Below are 22316 nucleotides of genomic sequence, written 5' to 3'. Positions count from 1 at the left end.
AGGGGCTGACAGGTCTCCAAGCTCCATGCACTGATGTGGAAGCACAAACAATTATAGCTCTTTACTTCGACAGATTTTCTTGAAAATAGCAAATTTTACCTGTGACTAACTCAACAACCATTGGAACTAACTGCCTGAAATTTGGCAGGTTCAGTCAACTCCATAGGCGCTACCTGGTCTCTAAATTTCATGTATATATCGTACAAAATAAAAGAGTCATGGCCATTTCTTTTTTCCAATGGAAGTCAATGGGAAAATGTAAAAAAAAATGGCAATTAGGAAAGCTCAAAAAATCCAGAGCACAGCTCAAAAAAGATCTAGGGCTCATGCCCAGGGGGGCTGTTCATAACGACACCCCTGACTTTGGGACAGACGTCCAGGGTCCGCTCAGCAGAATGAACAAGAAGGCCTCAAAGTGCAGCAAGGCTGGCTTGCCACATTTTGAAGGAATACATATTACCATCAAGAGAGGTTGGTCCCTGTAAGGCCCTTATGGCAGGAGTCTAAAATTACCTAACTGCACCACTGTTCGCCCCTGCTGTACTGTCCTCTGCAAGCCTGTTGCTCTTCCTTAATTGCCTATGTATTAATTAAGTGAACGCAACTTTCACAGTGTCTCCATTCCCAGCTTGGTTAGGTGGGTTATATTGGCAAGCATGACTAAGCTTTAAAGTGCCACATTTATTTTGAAGATTTCCAAAGTTTGCAGTGTAGTGAAGAGTGCAGGACAGAGAAAAAGTCAGCAATTGCCCTCACAATGTCTTCGGTGCTTTCTGGAAACTTAAACCCAGCCCCGCTGGTTCACACCAAAGGTCCATCTGGGATAGGGATGGACGAAAGGGACTTACCTCATCCTGCAGCTTGCTTCGCGGTGGGGGGGAGGCGCTTCGCTTCTCCCCCCGAAGTTCAGGCGAGGGGGGGAGGCGCCCTGCCCCACCCGGCCGAAATTCAGGCCGGGGGGGAGGCGCCCCATCCCTCGCCGGCGAAATTCAGGCCGGGGAGGAGCGCCCCATCTCCCTGGCCACGAAAAAAAAAGTACAGAAAAAAAAACAAAACCACACACCCGTGATAGGCTACGTGACGATTTACGTAGCCTATCACGGCTAGATTTCCAAAGTCAGCCATGATAGGCTACGTAAATCGTCACGTAGCCTATCATGGGTGACTTTGAAAAAAAAAAAAAAGTGCGTACGCCGCCATTTGCGTTCCTTATTTGGACAGGGGTAGTCTACGTAAAGATTTATGTAGACTACGGCGAAAATAAGGGCAACGCAAATAGCGTTCCAAATTACATGTGCCAAAATAAAGAACGCAAATGGCAGTGCCCATGGGCGCCGCCATTTGCGTACGTGTTTTGTTTTTTTTTTCAAAGTCAGCCGTGATAGGCTACGTAAACATTTACGTAACGTATCACGGTGGTTTTTAAAAATCTAGCCGTGATAAGCTACATGAATCTTTATGTAGCCTATCACGTTTGTTTGTTTTGTTTTTAACTTGGAAATGGCGGCGGCGGCAGCCAGTCGGAAGACTGGCCGCTGCTGAACCGCCGCCGGAGCCGCCGCCGCCAAGGACATTCGAACAAGGTAAGTCCCGTCCCGGGGGGGGCGGGGGGGCAGACCGTTTCTCCACCAATTTCGGGGGGCCGAATGGGCTGGCATTCGGCCTCCCTGAGATTCGTGGAGAAATTCTCTGACATCCCTACACGTCTTTTTTTTTTTAACAAGACTGGAAATGGCGGTGGCAGCCGGTCGGAAGACCAGCTGCCGCCGCCGCTGCACAGAAGATCTGCCCCGGGTAAGTCTCGTCCCGGGGGGATCTGCGGGGGGAGTGGGGGGGCTGGCCCGCCACGGAGTTCGGGGGGCCAAATGCACTGGCATTCGGCCTCACCGAGATCTGTGGTGGAATTCTCTGACATCCTTAAGCTCTTCGCTTCTGCAAACCTGTGCAGATAAATGGTTTCCAGGGAACCCCCTGCCCCGGTTTTCACGGCTCCCAGTCAGAGCATTACTGCTGTTCCCTAATGTGGACTGGGGTCCTTGGCATAGTGATCCTGTGGGTTTTCAGCATTGAACTGTCAGTTCCCCGAGTCTCCAGAAAGTCCCCTTAAGACATGCACACCCTGCCTCTTTCATGGTTCCCTTTCGCAGTAACTGCAGAAGTAAGGCTTTTCTACATGAAGCTTTTAACCCGCACCTTTACTGAGGCTTTGTCTTCCAGTTAGGGATGTACGAAACTCACCTTTTCGCGGAATTTTTCGTGGTGGGGGGCGAGGCGCTCCGTCCCTCCCCCCGGAATCCTCGACTGGGGGGAGGCGATCCATTCTCCCCCCCCGGAATCCTGCCTGGCCGGCTCCACTCCGCAGCCAGGCTGTGGAGCTGCCAGCCAGGCCAACCCGCAGTGGGGCCTCCTTCCCCTGCCGGGCTGCTGCGGACGCAAATGGCGTCTTGAGTAGGGGACGCCATTTGCGTCCCTATGGTAGCCCGTGATAGGCTACATAAATATTTACATAGCCTATCACGGCAATCACAAAAAAACACCGCGTACGCGAATGGCGGCTACGGCGCCGGCCATTTGCGTAGCTGCCTTTACCGTATTAAGCTACGTAAATACTTACGTAGCCTATCACGGAAAGAGCAGTGGCGCAAACAGTGTAGCAGCTGCCGTTTGCGTCCCTCCCTGCTCTTTGCCGTGATAGGCTACGTAAATACTTATGTAGCCTATCACGGCAGCCTGGCTGGATGCAAATGGCGGCCGCTACGGCAGCCGCCATTTGCGTCAGCAGCAGCCCGGCTGCGGCCAGAACTCTGGCTGCGGCCGGCCCTGGCCGGCGGTTCTGCGGAGCCACCGTGGAGCGGAGCTGGCCGGGGAGGATTCCGGGGGGAGGGACGGAGCACCTCCCCCCCACCGAGGAAGCCCCACAACGGAACAAGGTAAGGGATTCATACATCCCTACTAATTACCCACGCCACATCGCAGGTTGTTGTGTCATTCGAACCCAGCGAGGTGTGACTTCTAAACCATGCCGCAACCCCTATGATGAGCCATGGCTGTGGCAGAGTTTAGAAGCCACCGCGCACCTCGCTGGAGGCGGGGGGCAAGATACGGAGCATAGTTCCCCCGCTGATCATGTGAATCCAGCCTATGGGTTTTCCAGTGAGATAAAGTGGGGGGGAGAGGGAGGAAAGTACTGAGAGGCCAGTGTGTGTTAATGAAAACGTGTTTGTGTGTGTGTGTGTGTGTATGTATATATATATGTGTGTGTGTGTGTGTATAACATATAAGCATTTCCCTCCTAAATGCTTACCTTCCCCCCCCCGCCTAAATTCATGCCCATTCTTTTAAAACTGAATTTTCTGTATCAAAAGAGTATTCCTGCAACTAATTCCATATTTTTTGCATGCTGTTGTTTTTTCATGCTGAGTCATTTACAGGAAGGGAAACACCCAGTCACTGAAAAGAAAGATAGTGAAACTAACTCTGCTTTCGCTGTGAGACAGCCATGGCTGCTGCTGGTCACATCAAGGGTCTCTGTGAGGAAGCCACTTGTCCCATCTGCCTGGAATATTTCAAGGATCCCGTGACCATAGGATGTGGGCACAATTTCTGCCGAGCCTGCCTGGCCCAATGCTGGGGGGAGTCGGGCACAGAGGTTTCTTGCCCTCAGTGCAGAAAAACAGTTCAGCAAAGGAACCTCATCCCCAACCGGCCGCTGGCAAGTGTGGCAGAAATAGCCAGGAATCTCAGTCTTCAGGGGCTGGAAAGGGCAGAGGGAAAGAAGGGCGTCTGTGAGAAGCACCAGGAGGCCCTGAAACTCTTCTGTAAAGATGATGAGACCCCCGTATGCGTGGTGTGCGACAAATCCAAGGAGCACAAAGGCCATGAGGTGATTCCTGCCAAGGAGGTTTCCCAGGAGTACAAGGTAGGAAGTCACCAGGCAGCTGGACAGGGAGGGGGAATAGCTGTGGGTTCTTCTCAGGAAGTTCTCTGTTAATCAGGGAATGGGAGCGTGTGGCCCGCCAGATGTCGTTGAACTGCAACTCCCGTCAGCTCTAGCCAACATAGCCAGTGGTGAGGGATCATGGGAGATGCAGGCCAACAACATCTGGAGCACCGCAAGCTGCCCAGCCCTGCTGGGCAACTTGTAAATTCACTCCAATAAGAAATTATTGGGGCTAAACTCAACATGATAATTGCATGAATGCAATTAATGTGCATGTTTTAATTATGTTAATAGCAGCCACAGGAATCCGGAGAAGTCTCAGGATGGTGGAGGGCGAGAGAACATTCTTTCTTTCCTGCCACATGTTATGATACCAAATATGGGTTAAGAGATGTATATATTAACTGTTTTATTATGCATTTGTTAAGTGTGTTCCTTACTGCACACTTTATCATATATTCACATAATCTGGAAAATGTATTTTAAATTCTTAAAGCAAGAGTTAACCCCACCCCCACCTCTCTGATCCTGAGGCTTCTCAGACTTCCCTGAGGATGCTATAAATATTTTAAACAATGCCATCCATAGTCACTTTGTTCACATAATTATCATGCCCCGATTGGCTTTAAATGAACTATGAATAAGCCAGCTTTGCCTCCCAAATGCATTAAGATGCTGGTGCAATTAGGATATTTAAATAAGGGGCGGGGAGCTAAGAAATGGACGTTGGAGTTCGTCAGTAATGGACTGGATGAGGGCGAACAAATTGAAGCTCAAAGGAAGCTGATGCTTAATCTGTTTTAAGACAAGACAGAGAGGCTCCTGGATAGTTGGAAGGCAGAGCAGGGATTCAGCCTGTGCTGGATGGAACTGCACTCCCTCTGAAGGCTCAGCATCACAGTTCGGGTATGCTCCTGGATGCCAAGGCTTGGGCAGTGGCCAGGAGTGTGTTCGCACAGTTGTGGCTGCTGTGCCGACTGAACTCATTCCCTGAAATGGCTGATCTGACCACGGTCACACATGCATTTGTTACATCCCATCTGGACTAGTGTAACACACCCTAGGTGGGGTTGCCTTTGAAAACTCTTCAGAAACCTCAGCTGGTCCATAGAATCATAGAATCATAGAATAGTAGGGTTGGAAGGGGCCTACAAGGCCATCGAATCCAACCCCCTGCTCAATGCAGAAATCCAAGTCAGAGCATCCCTGACAGATGGCTGTCCAGCCTCGTCTTGAAGGCCTCCAGTGTGGGAGAGCCCACCACCTCTCCAGGTAATTGGTTGCATTGTCGTATTGCTCTTATAGTCAGGAATTTTTTCCTGATGTTCAGATGGAATCTGGCTTCCTGTAACTTGAGCCCATTATTCCGTGTCCTGCACTCTGGGATGATCAAGAAGAGATCCTGGCCTTCTTCTCTGTGACAACCTTTCAAATACTTGAAGAGTGCTATCATATCTCCCCTCATTCTTCTCTTCTCAAGGCTAAACATGCCCAGTTCTTTGAGTCTCTCTTCATAGGGCTATGAAGAGTGTTGCAACCACTCCAGAGTGTTGCGACCACAGTATTGACCAGGGCCAGCTATAGGGAGCGTGCGACTCCTTTCTTATTTATTTTATGTATTTAATTATAATATTTGTATACTGCTCCACATCTAAAACAGATTTCGGAGCAGTGGACACAAAAGATAAAACAGTAAAAGAATAAAAAGATTAAAACACCATATTAGAATTAGGGTTTTTTTTTTTTAAAAAAAATGCTAATAGAAACCGTGACTCATCAATTAAGGAATGCCTCTTGGAACAATGCTGTTTTCAGGAGGCACCAGAAACAACACAGTGTTGGTGGCTGCCTGACCTGCAGGGGCAGGGAGTGCTGAAGAAAGGGGGCTGCCACAGTGAAGGACCCGGTTTCTTGGACATTGAGAACCAGCTCTGCTTTGTACAGGAACATCCTGGACTAACAGGACTGTACATTTACCTTGGTATAGACTAGAGATTTCTATGTAATCTTGATGGAAACTCTTGTCATGTTTACATTTCTGCTAATCTTTAGCTCATCTGCTAATTTGGAAGTGTTCATGCCCTGTACTAATTCAGGGCTGGAAGCATTGTCTTTGTTAGCATTTCTTTCATTGTTAAGGGCTGACCGTGCCAGAGCACCTTAGACTCTGCACACATAAAGGAACATGTATCCCTCTCTAGTTCACACCGAAGCCCCGATCCCCAAAATACACCTTGCGGGTGAAAGGAGGGGGGGGAATGATGAGACGACATGAGTATTTGGTGTAAAATCTCGGGCCACGTTTATTTGAGAATGGTACAATCTGCGAAGGAAAACAAAGGCGGGGACTTCTCTACACCAGACTAGTCTGGCCTTGTATCGGGTGAGACATTCGATGCCTGTGGAGTGGCATCACTGGTCGCCACCCCGCAGAACTGCCCAATTCTGGGACGGGAGGCCTTCCCCGGTCACCCCCCCTCAGGCCACGGAACTCGAGTGGGTGAGGAGAGTCAGCATCAAAGGTAATCCATATCTCCCAACTCGGGCCACGTAACCCTGAGCTGGAAGCCTCTAGCCTTACCGGTCACCCGAAACAGTGCCTCCAAACGCTCACCAACCCTATATCCCAGCAGAAGTGCCCACACAGAACCGCCTATTTAGCGATGTGACCAAATCAACCTGAGAGATTAAATGGAACCAAAACAACCTATGTAACTCCCATACCCCACTTACAGTGTGAAGTAGGCGAAAAGACCCATAGCCAGGGCCAATCAGGCTATGAGCCAAAATTCCTACTCGGCCCTCAAGAGGACGACCAGTAAAACCCACACTGCATCCAGGGCGGGAGGGAGGGAGCCGCACACAAAGAGGAAGGCGGAAGCACAGCCTAACATGGCTGGTAAGCCCCGCCTCCCCCGGTGACGCCACATCCGAATGCCCAATGGCGTTTGCCTCCGTCCTGTCTCCCCCCCCAAATCCCTCCCACAGCCAGGCAAGCCAGCTGCGATGGGCGGGTACTTCCTTAACATCCACATCCACTACTGTCTCTTGTGATAGTTCAAGACATAGGCAAAAGCCTCTTCAGCTCCCATTGTAGGAAGTTTTATACATTTCCCATAGTCCTTGAATGAAGGGTGCTATGAACATGAGAGGGCCAGAGGGCGTCTTCACAGAGTGGTGTGTGGCAGGCACTGAGCTCCCTCTCCTTTCTCTCGTTTCCGCTCTAGGACGTGAGAAGTACCGTGCGGAGGTAAGTGGATCCCACTCATTTCCATTAGTACTCCATGGTCCTGGGAATGTTGGGTTTGAGCCCTAAATACCAAATCAGACACGACATGCGCACGCACGAGTCAACAGCCTCCCACCAAATGCACAGGCAACCCCCCCCAGTGAAAACACAAACCTCAGAATACACCCCCCAAACAAAACACACACGTATACCCCACCCACACTTCAACCTCCCAGACAAAATACACACACACAAAATTAAAAAAAAGCATCCCCCAAAACACCTCCCAAGGAGCAAGCGTCTTTTAATTTCATGGCTACAGTCACCGTCTGCGGTGATCTTGGAGCCCAAGAAAGTAAAATCTGTCACTGCTTCCATTTCTTCCCCTTCTATATGCCAGGAAGTGATGGGGCCAGATGCCATGATCTTCGTTTTTTTAATGTTGAGTTTCAAACCAGCTTTTGCACTCTCCTCTTTCACCCTCAACAAGAGGCTCTTGAGATCCTCTTCGCTTTCTGCCATTAGGGTGGTATCGTCTGCATATCGGAGGTTGTTGATAATTCTCCCAGCAATCTTAATTCCGACCTGTGATTCATCCAACCCGGCATTTCTCATGATGTACTCTGCATATAAGTTAAATAAGCAGGGTGACAATATGCAGCCTTGTCGTACTCCTTTCCCAATTTGGAACCAATCGGTTGTTCCATGTCTGGTTCTTACTGTTGCTTCTTGACCCTCGTACAGGTTTCTCAGGAGACAGGTAAGGTGGTCTGGTACTCCCATCACTTTAAGAATTTGCCACAGTTTGTTGTGATCCACACAATCAAAGGCTTTAGCGTAGTCAATGAAGCAGAAATAGACGTTTTTCTGGAATTCTCTTGCTTTCTCCATGATGCAGCGAATGTTAGCGATTTGATCTCTAGTTCCTCTGCCTCTTCTAAACCCAGCTTGTACTTCCGGTAGTTCTCGGTTCACATACTGCTGAAGCCTAGCTTGTAGGATTTTGAGCATCACCTTGCTGGCATGTGAAATGAGCTCAATTGTGCGGTAGTTTGAACACTCTTTGGCGTTGCCCTTCTTTGGAATTGGAATGTAAACTGACCTTTTCCAGTCTTGTGGCCACTGTTGAGTGTTCCAGATTTGTTGGCATATTGAATGCAGCACTTTAACAGCATCATCTTTTAGGATTTTAAATAGCTCGGCTGGAATACTGTCATCTCCGCTAGCTTTGTTGTTACTAATGCTTCCTAAGGCCCACTTGACTTCACTCTCTAGGATGTCCGGCTCAAGTTCAGTGACCGCACTATCATGGCTATCAGGGACATTCAGATTTTTCCTGTATAGTTCTTCTGTGTATTCTTTCCACCTCTTCTTAATCTCATCTGCTTCTGTTAGGTCCCTGCCTTCTTTGTCCTTGATCATGCCCGTCTTTGCACAAAACGTTCCCTTGAGATCTCCAATTTTCTTGAAGAGATCTCTAGTCTTTCCCATTCTGTTGTTTTCCTCGATTTCTTTGCATTGTTCATTTAAGAAGGCCTTCTTGTCTCTCCTTGCTATTCTCTGGAACTCTGCATTCAGTTGCATATATCTTCCCCTTTCTCCCTTGCTTTTCGCTTCCCTTCTTTCGTGAGCTACTTGTAAAGCCTCATCAGACAGCCACTTGGCTTTCTTGCATTTCTTTTTCTTTGGGATGGATTTCGTTGCTGCCTCCTGAACAATATTACGGACCTCCGTCCATAGTTCCTCAGGCACTCTGTCTATCAGGTCTAATCCCTGAAATCTATTCCTCACCTCCACTGTATATTCATCAGGGATATGATTTAGGTCATACCTGAATGGTTTAGTGGTTTTCCCGACGTTCTTCAATTTAAGCCGAAATTTTGCAAGCAGCAGCTCATGATCTGAGCCACAGTCAGCTCCAGGTCTTGTTTTGACTGACTGTATGGAGCTTCTCCATCTTTGGCTGCAAAGGACATAATCAATCTGATTTCGATATTGACCATCTGGTGACGTCCATGTGTAGAGTCGCCTCTTGTGCTGTTGGAAAAGAGTGTTTGCTATGATCAGCATGTTCTCTTGGCAAAACTCTATTAGCTTTTGTCCTGCTTCATTTTGTACACCAAGGCCATGCTTGCCTGTTATCCCGGTGATTTCTTGACTTCCTACTTTAGCATTCCAATCCCCTATGATGAAGAGGACATCTTTTTTTGGTGTTAGTTCTAGAAGGTGTTGTAGGTCTTCATAGAACCAATCAACCTCAGCTTCTTCGGCCTCAGTGGTTGGGGCATAGACTTGAATTACTGTGATGTTGAATGATATATACTCTGGATCAATTATTGGGTGTTGATGATGAGTTTTTGCCATTTTCAGCTTTGTGGATAAATTTGATTTGCCTACTACAGCTGAATGGCAGTATTTGCAATTGAATCATTCAATCATTCATTCATTTCATTTTTATACCACTCAATAGCCGAAGCTCCCTAACAGTTGTTAGAATCTAGATTTGGTCCTGCTGCTTTTACTGTCTTGGAGTCCACTTTGGTATAGGAAACGCTTATTGAAGCTGAGCAGGTATATCGACCCACGATTTATGTTTATAAATACTTATCGTTAGTGAATACACATGATACGCAGGGTCTACAGCTGGAATGGAACAGGGAATTGGAATATCCTTTTTTGTCTAATCAGTGGACCGCCATTTTGGCATCTGTATCTGATATATCTATGGACCTCTGGTTGCATCTTATCCAGCAAAAACTTTTATTTCATGTCTGTTGGACACCACAACGTCTTTTTAATGAAGGTTTGTCAAATTCAGCTAATTGTTGGAAGTGTAATGTAGTTAATGCTTGATTTCTTCATATATTTTGGACATGCCCAATAGTTGCCTCCTTTTGGGAGGAAGTTATCATACAGATAAACTTTGTATTGGAAAGCTCTGTAATATTTACCGATGTACATGTTCTCTTAAACTATTTACCTGCTTTTTTGGAATGTAACACACAGTAAGTGTAAATGGATTTTTCGTGCCCTCTTGGCTGCTAAAAGACTGATATTACAATACTGGAATGATAAAAGCTCCCTGCCTATAATGCAATGGATTGAAGACTTAGCAACATTTGAAAGAAGGGTAGAAAGGCGTCACTGAATGGGCTTATATTTGTTAATTTGGTCTGCTTTTACTGAAGTTTATGTGTAATGTATTTTTTCCTTCCTCCCCGCCTAGAATGTTGTAGTATTTGAAACTGAGGACTTTAGAGGATGTTGTTATATTTTCACTTTTTTGTTTTATTTTGTTTTATTGAAACTCACAATAAAAATTGCTTTTAAGAAGTTTTGTGTGTGTCATTGTGCTATTCTGCTACATCACAGTGCCACCTACAGCTTATGTAGTGGAAAAACAGGAAATGAAATGCTCCTTGTGTAGTGCTCGGATCTCAGTTCTGCAATGAAACCAAAAGGAGATTAACAGCTGATTAATAGCCTCGTGTAGAAAAGCTCCAAGTGTCACTAAGACAAAGCAATGTCCCACAACAAGACCCAGTGCCGTTATTTTGCTCAACTGGTGCCTTGGCTGCCATCTAGTTTGGCCAGTTGGGTCACTCTAGCGCCAATTGCTATGGCAATTGCCCCATCAGTCCCATGAACACATCTGCATCCCGTGCAGCCCCCTTGGGTTTACTCCTGTGGGAGTAGGGGTTGTGGGTATGCCCTGCCATGCCCATGTCCCTGTTGCTATATATCACTTAAGTGCCACCTGGGATTAAAACAAAGGTTATCAGCAACATTTCACTTCCACCAGCAACAGCCACATTTTTTCTCTTTCCTACATATCCTTGGTAACATCTTGAAAAAGTAAACATGTGAGGTGATGTCCTTGTACTCAAAGAATCATGTCTCTTCCATGTGGTAACAGAGAAACCCGGCCCCCATCTGCTTTTCCTTGCTGCCCAGCTAGTCGGATGTTACCAGGAGGAGGAAAACAGTGATTTTGATCGTGATCAATGAGGTGGGGTGGGTGGTTAAAATAATAGCAGCATGGAACAGTGGTCTTGCTTGAATTTGCATTGGGATTGTGTGGGGGAGCATGTAAAGCCCCCCCTGTGATCCCGATGAGGACCACTGGTGGGGGGGGAGGCATCATCCCCCCCGCGACATGATCCCTGCAGTATCCCTGTGTGTGAATTGATGGGAGTGTTTGTGAAGGGGTGTGTATGTGTCCCCCCTCCAGCACTGCCTCCCCACTCACTTCCCCCCCACCCCCACTATGCCCATTTGTGCAGCCACCAAAGGGTTCTGCAGGGCCAGAGTGGCCCCCCCACGCAAAGAAGTTTGTCCATCCCTGCTTTAGCAGTTCTGGAGTTCTCTACCTCCCCTTAGTTATTTCTTTTCCTCCAACTGGAAAATTTGTATTGGATTTTGGATGGTTTAACAATATTGTTTTTCTCTACCAGGACTGAGAAGGGGACTTTTGAGAATCCAGTGGCTTTTTCTCTAGAGCTGAAGTGGAGCATTTGGGAATTCTGTGATATAAATCCTTTTCTGGAGGGAGTCATGAAGCAATTCATAGGTAATGAAGTATGGCTGTGAGGATTCTTTTAAAGATACTGAGCATTATTATACCCAAAGTGAACATGACAGCATTTCATTGTATTTTGCTGTATTTTATTTTATTGTTTCATTTTGGGCAGCCAAAATGCCCCCCAAAACCCATTTCCTGTAAACCAAAATACATCAGATACAGTGTTGTTCTGGATCATGGTCAGGGTGTGGTGAACGGTAGACACCACCACAAAAGCACACAACCCAGTGTACATGTGTAATTAGGATTCCTGCCCCCAGTGTGTATCAGTTCACGCTCAGAGCCTTTCTACATGAGGCTTTTATTGTGCACTCATGATTCCTCACTCACAGTAGTTTGTGGGTTCTTTACATCAGGGGTCCCCAACCCCCGGGCCATGGACTGGTCCCGGTCCGTGGCCTGTTAGGAACCGGGCCATACAGCAGGAGGTGAGCATAGTGGTGTGCAAAACTCCCTTACCTTGGGTCCATGGTGGGGGGGAGGCAATCTGTCCCTCCCCCCCGGAATCCTCACCAGCCTTGGCCGGCTCCGCTGTGCAGCGCGTCCGCGGAACTGCTGGCTGGCTCTGGCCGCTGGCGGACTTCCAGCCGCCGGGACGCAAATGGCGTCCGCAGTCGGGGTGCAGCGGGTGGACAGCAGTGGACAGACCCAGACCAGCTGCCGCCAGGTAGGTTCCGTCCCGGGGGGATTTCAGGTAGTGGGGGGGGTAGTCCGTTCCATCACGGACTCTGGGGGCCGGATTCTAAAGAATCTGGCCTCATTGCAGTCCGTGGCGGATTTCTCCGCCATCCCTATATTTTAGTCTGTGCATGGCCCGCCCATTATTTTATTTACCACTTCCATCCGTGCCTCTTTCCCACACTGTGCACTTGTCTCAGTCACAGTTTTAGTAAGCCCACAAGCTAGTTGCAGGAAAACAAGCTCAGGGCTCCCAGTGATTCTGCATTTTGGTGAGTTGTATAATTATTTCATTATATATTACAACGTAATAATAATAGAAATAAAGTGCACAATAAATGTAATGTGCTTGAATCATCCCGAAACCATGCCCCCCCCAGTCCGTGGAAAAATGGTCTTCCACGAAACTGGTCCCTGGTGCCAAAAAGGCTGGGGACTGCTGCTTTACATGATATAGTCATCCTGCAGGGACTCTCCTGCACTTTGCAACCATTTTAGTGGGGGGGGGAGTTCCTAATGAGGAAAGTCTGGTATATATCCGAATGGTGGCATTTGTGCAATTCCACTGTACCACATTGCCACCTAGTGGTTGTATAATGGAACATATAGAAAGGCAGAGAAAGAAAATCCCCAGAAAAAACATGTGTAAAGGAGACAATCTTAATCCCACAAAGAATCTGGAAGAGGAAGCCTCAGTAAAGCTGTGGTGTAAACGCCTCATGTAGAAAAACCTTTACTGAAATTCAACCTCCTTTGCATTTGTTATAAATCTACCCAGTCAGGAGAACTCTGTTTGGAGGTTCCCAAAGTCATTATGTTTTCACCACCCAGAATAATTTGACAACATCCAGACTTGGCAACCTCACTGCTCAGCCTTGACGCCATATCACTCTCATAAATTAATGAACATTCATCCGTATACATGCTTTGGGGACCCACAACTTATCTCCACTGCGAGAACTGTCCTTTTATTCCTCTCCTTCCTTGTCTATAAATAGTTGTGAATTCATGACAATCCCCGGCCTCTTATTGCATGACAATTAAGCATACACAGCAGCCTTTTGTAAAGGACTTCTAAAAAGTTTTTTGGAGCTCCAAGTATAAGATTTACGACTGCCTCTGTAGCAGCTAAGCACTGTTCAAGCCATAGCAAGGAGGAATAAACACAGCCTCTTTCGTTGTTCTGCCTTTAGCGTCTGCTTTGGTCCTTGTGAGTTGTCCTTCTTTTGGCTTCAGAAATGGAGGGGAAGGGGTTAATCAGCAGCCAGTTCCTCCTGCTGCCCCTGGGCTCCGAGTTGTAGAGCAAAGGTCCCTGGCCATCTCCTCCTCAGCCTCCTGCCCAAATCTGCCATACAGTATATGGTGCTGCAACCATCACAATCACCAGAGAGCTCCTTGGCTTCTTGCGAGATTACGGGGCTGCACCTCACTCTGTCCCAGCTCCTGAGCCGGGCCATGCAAGCATTCTTGACGTGTCCTCACTGCCCGAGGTAGTGGGCAGATGGGACAGGGAACTGATTCCTTCTCTCTCCTCACATGAGAGATAAGGACGTGATCCTCAAGAGCCTCTAACTACATGCTTTTCACTACTCTTAATTTTAAGAGGTTGATGAGGCAGGACTTTCCTTTGCAGATGCCACGATAATTCTTCCTCAGCAAAGTTTGTTTTTCCACATGTGTAACAATTCCGGCTTTATTAAAGCTTTGCACCAATTCACCTGGGACAGATGTTAAGTTAAGCGACCAGCTCCGTTCGGCTTCCCTTTTTAACGATTGGTGTTCCGTGGCCTGTCTTCCAATTCTCCAGTATAGACACCAATTTTAGTGACAAGTTCCGTATCAAATCAGATGTTATGTTGAGTTCTGCTGCTTATAGGAGTGGTGGTTTATCCTTCTTCTGGGTTTTACTGTTTTGTTTATTTTATATGCTTTTCACTGGATTTTCTGAGTTTTAATTATTTATTGTTAAATGATTTTTAATTTTGTTATCCACTTAGGGAAAATGTTTACAACTTTAAAAGAAGTCTAAAAATATTTTAAATAAATACATATGTTTATTAGAAGATGAACATTTTCATGTTTGAGTGAAATGATTGTGGACCCAGTGACTTGTTCCTTTTAAATTTGTCAATTTGCCCTAAAATTTCAATTCTCTTCACTTCTGTTTCACCTAATTCTTCTGCCTTGACTTTCTTGACTCTTGCTTTGAACTCCTTCTAGCTACTGCCCTCATCTTTGAGAAGTTTCCTCTTTTGGAGTTAAATGTGAAGGAAAACCCTCCAAGTAACTAACCAAGCCACTTTGCATGATTTAGGCTGCAATACTTATGCTTAGCTGCATTGAACATGGTGGAACTTACTAAGTAAACGTGCATAGGATTGTGCTGTTATTGACAAGCAATTTACCGTTCCCCCTCTGCCAGATTTGTTTCCATTTCTAACTTGATCCTTGACTTGAAATATATGCTATATTATGAATTTATATTAGTGTTAACAAGATTCATTGTTAGAACAGTGGTGTTCTGCTTAATCTTTATATACTTTTCCTTCCCCAGTTGCCCTGCTACCTGGACTACGGCTGCAGAAAGGTAAATTTCCAATGAGGACAAAGTTCACAGGAGAGATGGGGGAGTGGTCCATCCCTGCCAAATAAACAAACAGGTGGGGGATTCGCCTCGTCTCCTGGGAGGGCCAGTCTTGAGTTTTAGTACAGCCTGTTCCAAGCTGTTGTTGTTTATTCTCTCAGTCGCTTCCGACTCTTCATGACTTCGTGGACCAGCCCATGCCAGAGCTTCCTGTTGGCCGTCGCCACCCCCAGCTCCCCCAAGGTCGAGTCCGTCACCTCCAGAATATCATCCATCCCTCTTGCCCTTGGTTGGCCCCTCTTCCTTTTGCCTTCTGCGCTACTTAGTTCCAAGCTCCTAAGTACTAAAATGAATGTATTTTCAGGGCAACAATGTGCTTTAAAATCACCTCTGCCAGAATAAATATTTACTGTCAAAGAGCCACCAGCACGCTTCTGCATGCAAAATTGCATATAGTGATACAGGGTTTTCAAGAAAACCATACTGAAGCTTATGTTTTAATTAGGCAAGGAAAGCTGTTAGGATGACTAACTTGGTTTCTTTGCCCTAGTTTAGATCCAAAAGAAAATTAACAGAATTGTCTCACTTGAAAGGTAGCAAATCATTCTCCCCGTCGCTAGTATGTGTCCGAGTTATATCTCCATGCCGGAAGCCCTATTTTAGAAAAGATAATATCAGCAGGCAATAACCTAACTTGCCTTTCATTCCCAAGAACAAATGCAAATACAGTCCTTGTGCCACATCAGGCATTCACGTGTCCTGCTTGAAAAGGAATGCTTCTTCAGCACAACTGCGGCTTTCCCAGGGTGATGAGTACGTTGCTTCCAGAGTGCTGCCTTCAGCTGATGGCTATACAGACTCCACGCTGATACTGTCCCCAGCCTTACCTATAGCCAGGGCATAACTGCACGTCTGCTCTCTGCTTGTGTAAACTGAGGCACCCTCACTCCCCCTGGAAGTCCCAAGTGGCCCATCTACACAGAGAACATCAAGGACTAGCAGAGCACCTCATTTGCATGTAGAAGGTCCCAGGTTCAATCCTTGGCATCTCCAGGTAGGGCTGGAAACGAATCCTGTCTGAAACCCTGGAGAGCTGCTGCTGCCAGTGTCGATGGACCAACGGTTCGACTCGCTATAAGGCAGCTTCCTATGTTCCTAAGGGACCGTTAATTCTCTCCTCTCCTACCTGCTTGTGCCCCACCCCTTAAATCAAACTGAAGAGCCGAGTAAATGTTTTCTGGGCATTTTTGCTTCTTGTAAGATGCCTTCTTGACAGGAGGGGCGTGATATAAAATACTTTGAACAGAAACTGGGGTCACTGTTGCAAAGAGGATATTCATGGTGGGGAATGACTAGAAGAGGAGGATTTGTTGTTCTTCAGTCGTTCAGTCGTGTCCGACTCTTCGTGACCCCATGGACCATAGCACGCCAGGCCTTCCTGTCCTGCGCTCTCTCCCGGAGCGTGCTCAAGTTCATATTCATTGCATCCGTGATGCTATCTAGCCATCTCATCCTCTGCCGTCCCCTTCTCCTTTTGCCTTCAGTCTTTCCCAGCATCAGGGTCTTTTCCAGGGAGTTTTCTCTTCGCATTAGGTGGCCAAAATATTGGAGCTTCAGCTTCAGTATCTGTCCTTCCAATGAGCACTCAGGGTTGATTTCCTTTAGGATGGACTGATTTGACCTCCTTGCAGTCCAGGGCACTCGTAAGAGTCTTCTCCAGCACCACAGTTCGAAGGCATCAGTTCTTCGGCGCTCAGCCTTCCTTATAGTCCAGCTCTCACTAGGGGTGAACGAAAGTCACTTACCTTTTCTCGCAGCTTTTTCGCGGTGGGGGGGAGTGCTTCGCTGCTCCCCCCGCGAAGTTCAGGCCGGGGGGGGAGGCTTCCCGCCTCGCCCGGCCGAAATTCAGGCCGGGGGGGGAGGCTTCCCGCCTCGCCCGGCCGAAATTCAGGCCAGGGAGGAGGCTTCCCGCCTCGCCCGGCCGCGAACACGAAAGTAAAAAAAAAAAAAAAAAAACATCCCCTGATAGGCTACGTGACGATTCACGTAGCCTATCACGGCTAGATCTGGAAAGTCAGCCGTGATAGGCTACGTGAATCGTCACGTAGCCTATCACGGGTGACTTTAAAAAAAAAAAAAAAAAAAGCGCGTACGCGAATGGCGGCCCCCATAGGGAGCCGCCATTCGCGTTCCTTATTTAGTTGCTGTAGTCTACGTCAATATTTACGTAGACTACGGCGAAAATAAGGGCAACGCAAATAGCGTTGCCCTTATTTTCGCCGTAGTCTATGTAAACATTGACGTAGACTACAGCCACCAAATAAGGAACGGGAATGGTGGCTCCCTATGGGGGCCGCCATTATCCGTACACACTTTTTTTTTTTAAAGTCACCCGTGATAGGCTACGTGACGGTTCACGTAGCCTATCACGGCTGACTTTGCAAATCTTGCCGTGATAGGCTACGTGAATCGTCACGTTGCCTATCAGGGGACTTTTTTTTTCTTTTCTTTCATTGCAATGGCGGGGGCGGCAGCCGGTCGAAAGACCGGCTGCCGCTCCCGCCCCGCTCGAACACCGGACGAACCGCCAGCCGGACCCGCCGCCGGGAGGGACATTGAGGGAAGGTAAGTCCCGTCCCGGGGGGGGCGGTGGGGGCGGAGGATTTCTCCCCGAAACTTGTTCGGGGGGCCGAACACGTTGGCGCTCGGCCCCCCGAAGTTTCAGGGAGAAATTCTCCGCCATCCCTACCTCTCACAGCCATACATTACTACTGGGAAAACCATAGCTTTGATTAGACGGACCTTTGTCGGCAAGGTGATGTCTCTGCTTCTTACTATGCTGTCTAGGTGTGCCATAGCTTTCCTCCCCAGGAGCAAGCATCTTTTAATTTCATGGCTACAGTCACCATCTGCGGTGATCTTGGAGCCCAAGGAAGTAAAATCTGTCACTGCTTCCATTTCTTCCCCTTCTATATGCCAGGAAGTGATGGGGCCAGATGCCATGATCTTCGTTTTTTTAATGTTGAGTTTCAAACCAGCTTTTGCACTCTCCTCTTTCACCCTCAACAAGAGGCTCTTGAGATCCTCTTCGCTTTCTGCCATTAGGGTGGTATCGTCTGCATATCGGAGGTTGTTGATAATTCTCCCAGCAATCTTAATTCCGACCTGTGATTCATCCAACCCGGCATTTCTCATGATGTACTCTGCATATAAGTTAAATAAGCAGGGTGACAATATGCAGCCTTGTCGTACTCCTTTCCCAATTTGGAACAAATCGGTTGTTCCATGTCTGGTTCTTACTGTTGCTTCTTGACCCTCGTACAGGTTTCTCAGGAGACAGGTAAGGTGGTCTGGTACTCCCATCACTTTAAGAATTTGCCACAGTTTGTTGTGATCCACACAATCAAAGGCTTTAGCGTAGTCAATGATGCAGAAATAGACGTTTTTCTGGAATTCTCTTGCTTTCTCCATGATGCAGCGAATGTTGGCGATTTGATCTCTAGTTCCTCTGCCTCTTCTAAACCCAGCTTGTACTTCCGGTAGTTCTCGGTTCGCATACTGCTGAAGCCTAGCTTGTAGGATTTTGAGCATCACCTTGCTGGCATGTGAAATGAGCGCAATTGTGCGGTAGTTTGAACACTCTTTGGCGTTGCCCTTCTTTGGAATTGGAATGTAAACTGACCTTTTCCAGTCTTGTGGCCAGTGTTGAGTGTTCCAGATTTGTTGGCATATTGAATGCAGCACTTTAACAGCATCATCTTTTAGGATTTTAAATAGCTCGGCTGGAATACTGTCATCTCCGCTAGCTTTGTTGTTACTAATGCTTCCTAAGGCCCACTTGACTTCACTCTCTAGGATGTCCGGCTCAAGTTCAGTGACCGCACTATCATGGCTATCAGGGACATTCAGATCTTTCCTGTATAGTTCTTCTGTGTATTCTTTCCACCTCTTCTTAATCTCATCTGCTTTTGTTAGGTCCCTGCCTTCTTTGTCCTTGATCATGCCCGTCTTTGCACAAAACGTTCCCTTGAGATCTCCAATTTTCTTGAAGAGATCTCTAGTCTTTCCCATTCTGTTGTTTTCCTCGATTTCTTTGCATTGTTCATTTAAGAAGGCCTTCTTGTCTCTCCTTGCTATTCTCTGGAACTCTGCATTCAGTTGGGTATATCTTCCCCTTTCTCCCTTGCTTTTCGCTTCCCTTCTTTCGTGAGCTACTTGTAAAGCCTCATCAGACAGCCACTTGGCTTTCTTGCATTTCTTTTTCTTTGGGATGGATTGAGTTGCTGCCTCCTGAACAATGTTACGGACCTCCGTCCATAGTTCCTCAGGCACTCTGTCTATCAGGTCTAATCCCTGAAATCTATTCCTCACCTCCACTGTATATTCATCAGGGATATGATTTAGGTCATACCTGAACGGTTTAGTGGTTTTCCCGACGTTCTTCAATTTAAGCCGAAATTTTGCAAGCAGCAGCTCATGATCTGAGCCACAGTCAGCTCCAGGTCTTGTTTTGACTGACTGTATGGAGCTTCTCCATCTTTGGCTGCAAAGGACATAATCAATCTGATTTCGATATTGACCATCTGGTGACGTCCATGTGTAGAGTCGCCTCTTGTGCTGTTGGAAAAGAGTGTTTGCTATGATCAGCATGTTCTCTTGGCAAAACTCTATTAGCTTTTGTCCTGCTTCATTTTGTACACCAAGGCCATGCCTGCCTGTTATCCCGGTGATTTCTTGACTTCCTACTTTAGCATTCCAATCCCCTATGATGAAGAGGACATCTTTTTTTGGTGTTAGTTCTAGAAGGTGTTGTAGGTCTTCATAGAACCAATCAACCTCAGCTTCTTCGGCCTCAGTGGTTGGGGCATAGACTTGAATTACTGTGATGTTGAATGGTTTGCCTTGGATTCGTACTGAGATCATTCTATCATTTTTAAGATTGTACCCCAGTACTGCTTTTCCCACCCTTTTGTTGACTATGAGTGCTACTCCATTTCTTCTAAGGGATTCTTGCCCACAATAGTAGATATGATAGTCACCTGAATTAAATTCGCCCATGCCTGTCCATTTTAGTTCGCTGATTCCCAAGATGTCGATGTTCAATCTTGCCATCTCATGTTTGACCACCTCCAGCTTACCTTGATTCATTGATCTGACATTCCAGGTTCCTAAACAATATTGTTCTTTACAGCATCAGATTTTCTTTTCACCACCAGACACATCCACAGCTGAGTGTCCTTTCGGCTTTGGCCCAGCCGCTTCACTCTTTCTGGCGCTACTTGGAAATACCCTCTGCTCTTCCCCAGTAGCATATTGGACACCTTCCGACCTGAGGGGCTCATTTTCCGGCGTCATCTCTTTTAGCCTTGTGAAACATTCCATGGGGTTTTCTTGGCAAGAATACTGGAGTGGGTTGCCATTTCCTTCTCCAGTGGACCACATTTTGTCAGAACTCTCTGCCATGACCTGTCCGTCTTGGGTGGCCCTGCACGGCATAGCCTATGGCTTCATTGAGTTACGCAAGCCCCTTCGCCACAACAAGGCAGTGATCCATGAAGGGGAGAGGAGGATTACCCCAATCCTAAATGCAAGGCAACAAAGTCCTATTGATTTGCAGTTCCTGTGATGTGTCTTGGATTGGGATGCCAGTGTGTCTCTCGACGGATTCTAACCTGCCTTCTCTTTTCCTCCTCTCTCTCCATCCCCAACAGCAAATGTAACCCTGGATCCTGATACAGCTCATCCCCAACTCATCCTGTCTGAGGACTGTAAAAGCGTGAGATATGAAAACAGTGCACAAAAACTGCCCAGCAATCCTGAGAGATTTGAACAATGTCTGTTTGCTTTGGGACGTGAGGGAGTCACAGAAGGCAGGCATTTCTGGGAAGTTGTGGTGGAAAGTGAGGGAAGCTGGGCTGTGGGGCTTGCCAGAAAGTCTGTGAGGGGAAAGGGCAACATTAGCCTTAGCCCAAGGAAGGGATCTGGGCTGTGGGGAGGTTTTCAGGTCATTACAGGGCCTTCAACCTCCCTTCTACCTCTATTCTGCCCCTGAGTGGGGAGCCTCAGAGGATCCGAGTGACCGTGAACCATGTTGGAGGGAGGGTGGCCTTTTATGATGCTGATAGAGCAGCCCTGCTCTTTGCATTCACTGCGCTCTCATTCTCCGGAGAGACCCTTCAGCCCTTTTTGTGGGTGGGGAATAAATCCCGCCTCAAGGTCTCATAAAGAAACCAAGTCTGCTTCATAGGTCCTAATGATGCCATTTCTCTGCAGACCAGAATGGTAGATTTTAGAAACATTTATTTGTCAAGAGCACTTTTGACAGCCTTTGCCAAGGTTCTTATGCAGGATTTATTCGAGGCACAGAAGGAATAACACATGTAGATGTTGTTGTTTTTCTTCCCTCTCCCAGAATTCTTGCCCCACTCTGCAGCTCAGTTCTTAAAGAGACAAATACTTTAACAGTCATAAATAATACCAGGGATGTTTCCAGATGGAAGGCTCCTAATGCAATGAATCAGAAGACACTGGGCAGCTAAGCATCTTGTTTTCCCTTTTTTATGGATTTTCTGTGGTAAGAAAAAAGATGGAGGAAGCTGTGGGAAAACACATGGATGATGACATCTTGACAAACACACACCCGATAATATTCTGTGACTGGGGCAGGGCAATTGCACATTAAAAGCCTCACATTTAGGCACAAGTCAGGCTGATTCTCAAAAAGGCCACAACCTCCATAACTCCAGTTTTAGTTTTCTGTTTTTCTTTTCCCCCTTCTCACAAGATCTCCAGTAGCTATTAAGATGTGCATCCTCCCACATCAACAGGAAAAGCTCATTGCTTGGTAAATCTTCGACAGAAAGTAGATATAATTACCAGAATATATGTAAGGCATCACCCTCAAAACCCCTCTGTAAATGTAGCCTGGTCCTATCCACATTTACTCAGAGATAGGTTTCACTGAATTCAGTGGGACTTAATTCCACTTAATTGTGTTTAGGATTGTTGCATTAATTGATTGGCAGTTGGATTCTTTATATAATTCACATTGAGCATGTATTTTTTTTAAACTCCAAAACTTCACCTGAAGCGTGCCCTGCTGCTGCTTCTCCTGCTGATAAATAAGCAGCTAATGCTATATGTGTTTGCATTTTAGGGGTGGGGGGGTAGGGGATGAGACCTCTCACCCTGGGTAAATGGGGGGTCAAGCTATATTATTATTATTATTAATTACATTTCTATACCACCCAATAGACGGAGCTCTCTGGGCGGTTTACAAAGATTAAAAACATTAAAAATACAA

At 46.9% G+C, this 22316-nt stretch overlaps 1 protein-coding gene, 1 long non-coding RNA gene and 1 pseudogene across 3 annotated transcripts in view; all 3 read left to right on the top strand.

Moving 5' to 3' along the window:
* Positions 1-3515, top strand: part of LOC146355650 (zinc finger protein RFP-like) — a 25075-nt gene extending 21560 nt beyond the window's left edge. The window contains exon 6 of the mRNA XM_084831061.1: positions 3432-3515. Coding sequence (XP_084687187.1) covers positions 3432-3454 — 23 coding nt within the window. The 3' untranslated portion in view covers positions 3455-3515. The remainder of the gene's footprint in view (positions 1-3431) is intronic.
* On the top strand, positions 3500-22316 carry LOC146355648 (zinc finger protein RFP-like; annotated as a pseudogene). Its single transcript, XR_014787206.1, has 5 exons — positions 3500-3919; positions 7168-7190; positions 11624-11739; positions 14984-15016; positions 20725-22316. The product of XR_014787206.1 is annotated as a zinc finger protein RFP-like (transcript).
* On the top strand, positions 15035-16959 carry LOC146355649 (uncharacterized). Its single transcript, XR_014787250.1, has 2 exons — positions 15035-15089; positions 15175-16959. It is a non-coding gene; the product is annotated as an uncharacterized LOC146355649 (long non-coding RNA).

The sequence above is a fragment of the Heloderma suspectum genome, chromosome 2 (assembly GCF_057233095.1).
Source record: "Heloderma suspectum isolate Gila_16-S chromosome 2, 16-S_ref, whole genome shotgun sequence".
NCBI classification, from domain to species: Eukaryota; Metazoa; Chordata; class Lepidosauria; order Squamata; family Helodermatidae; genus Heloderma; species Heloderma suspectum.
Note: the sequence above shows the minus strand (reverse complement) of the source record. Positions and strands in the feature narration are given on the sequence as shown.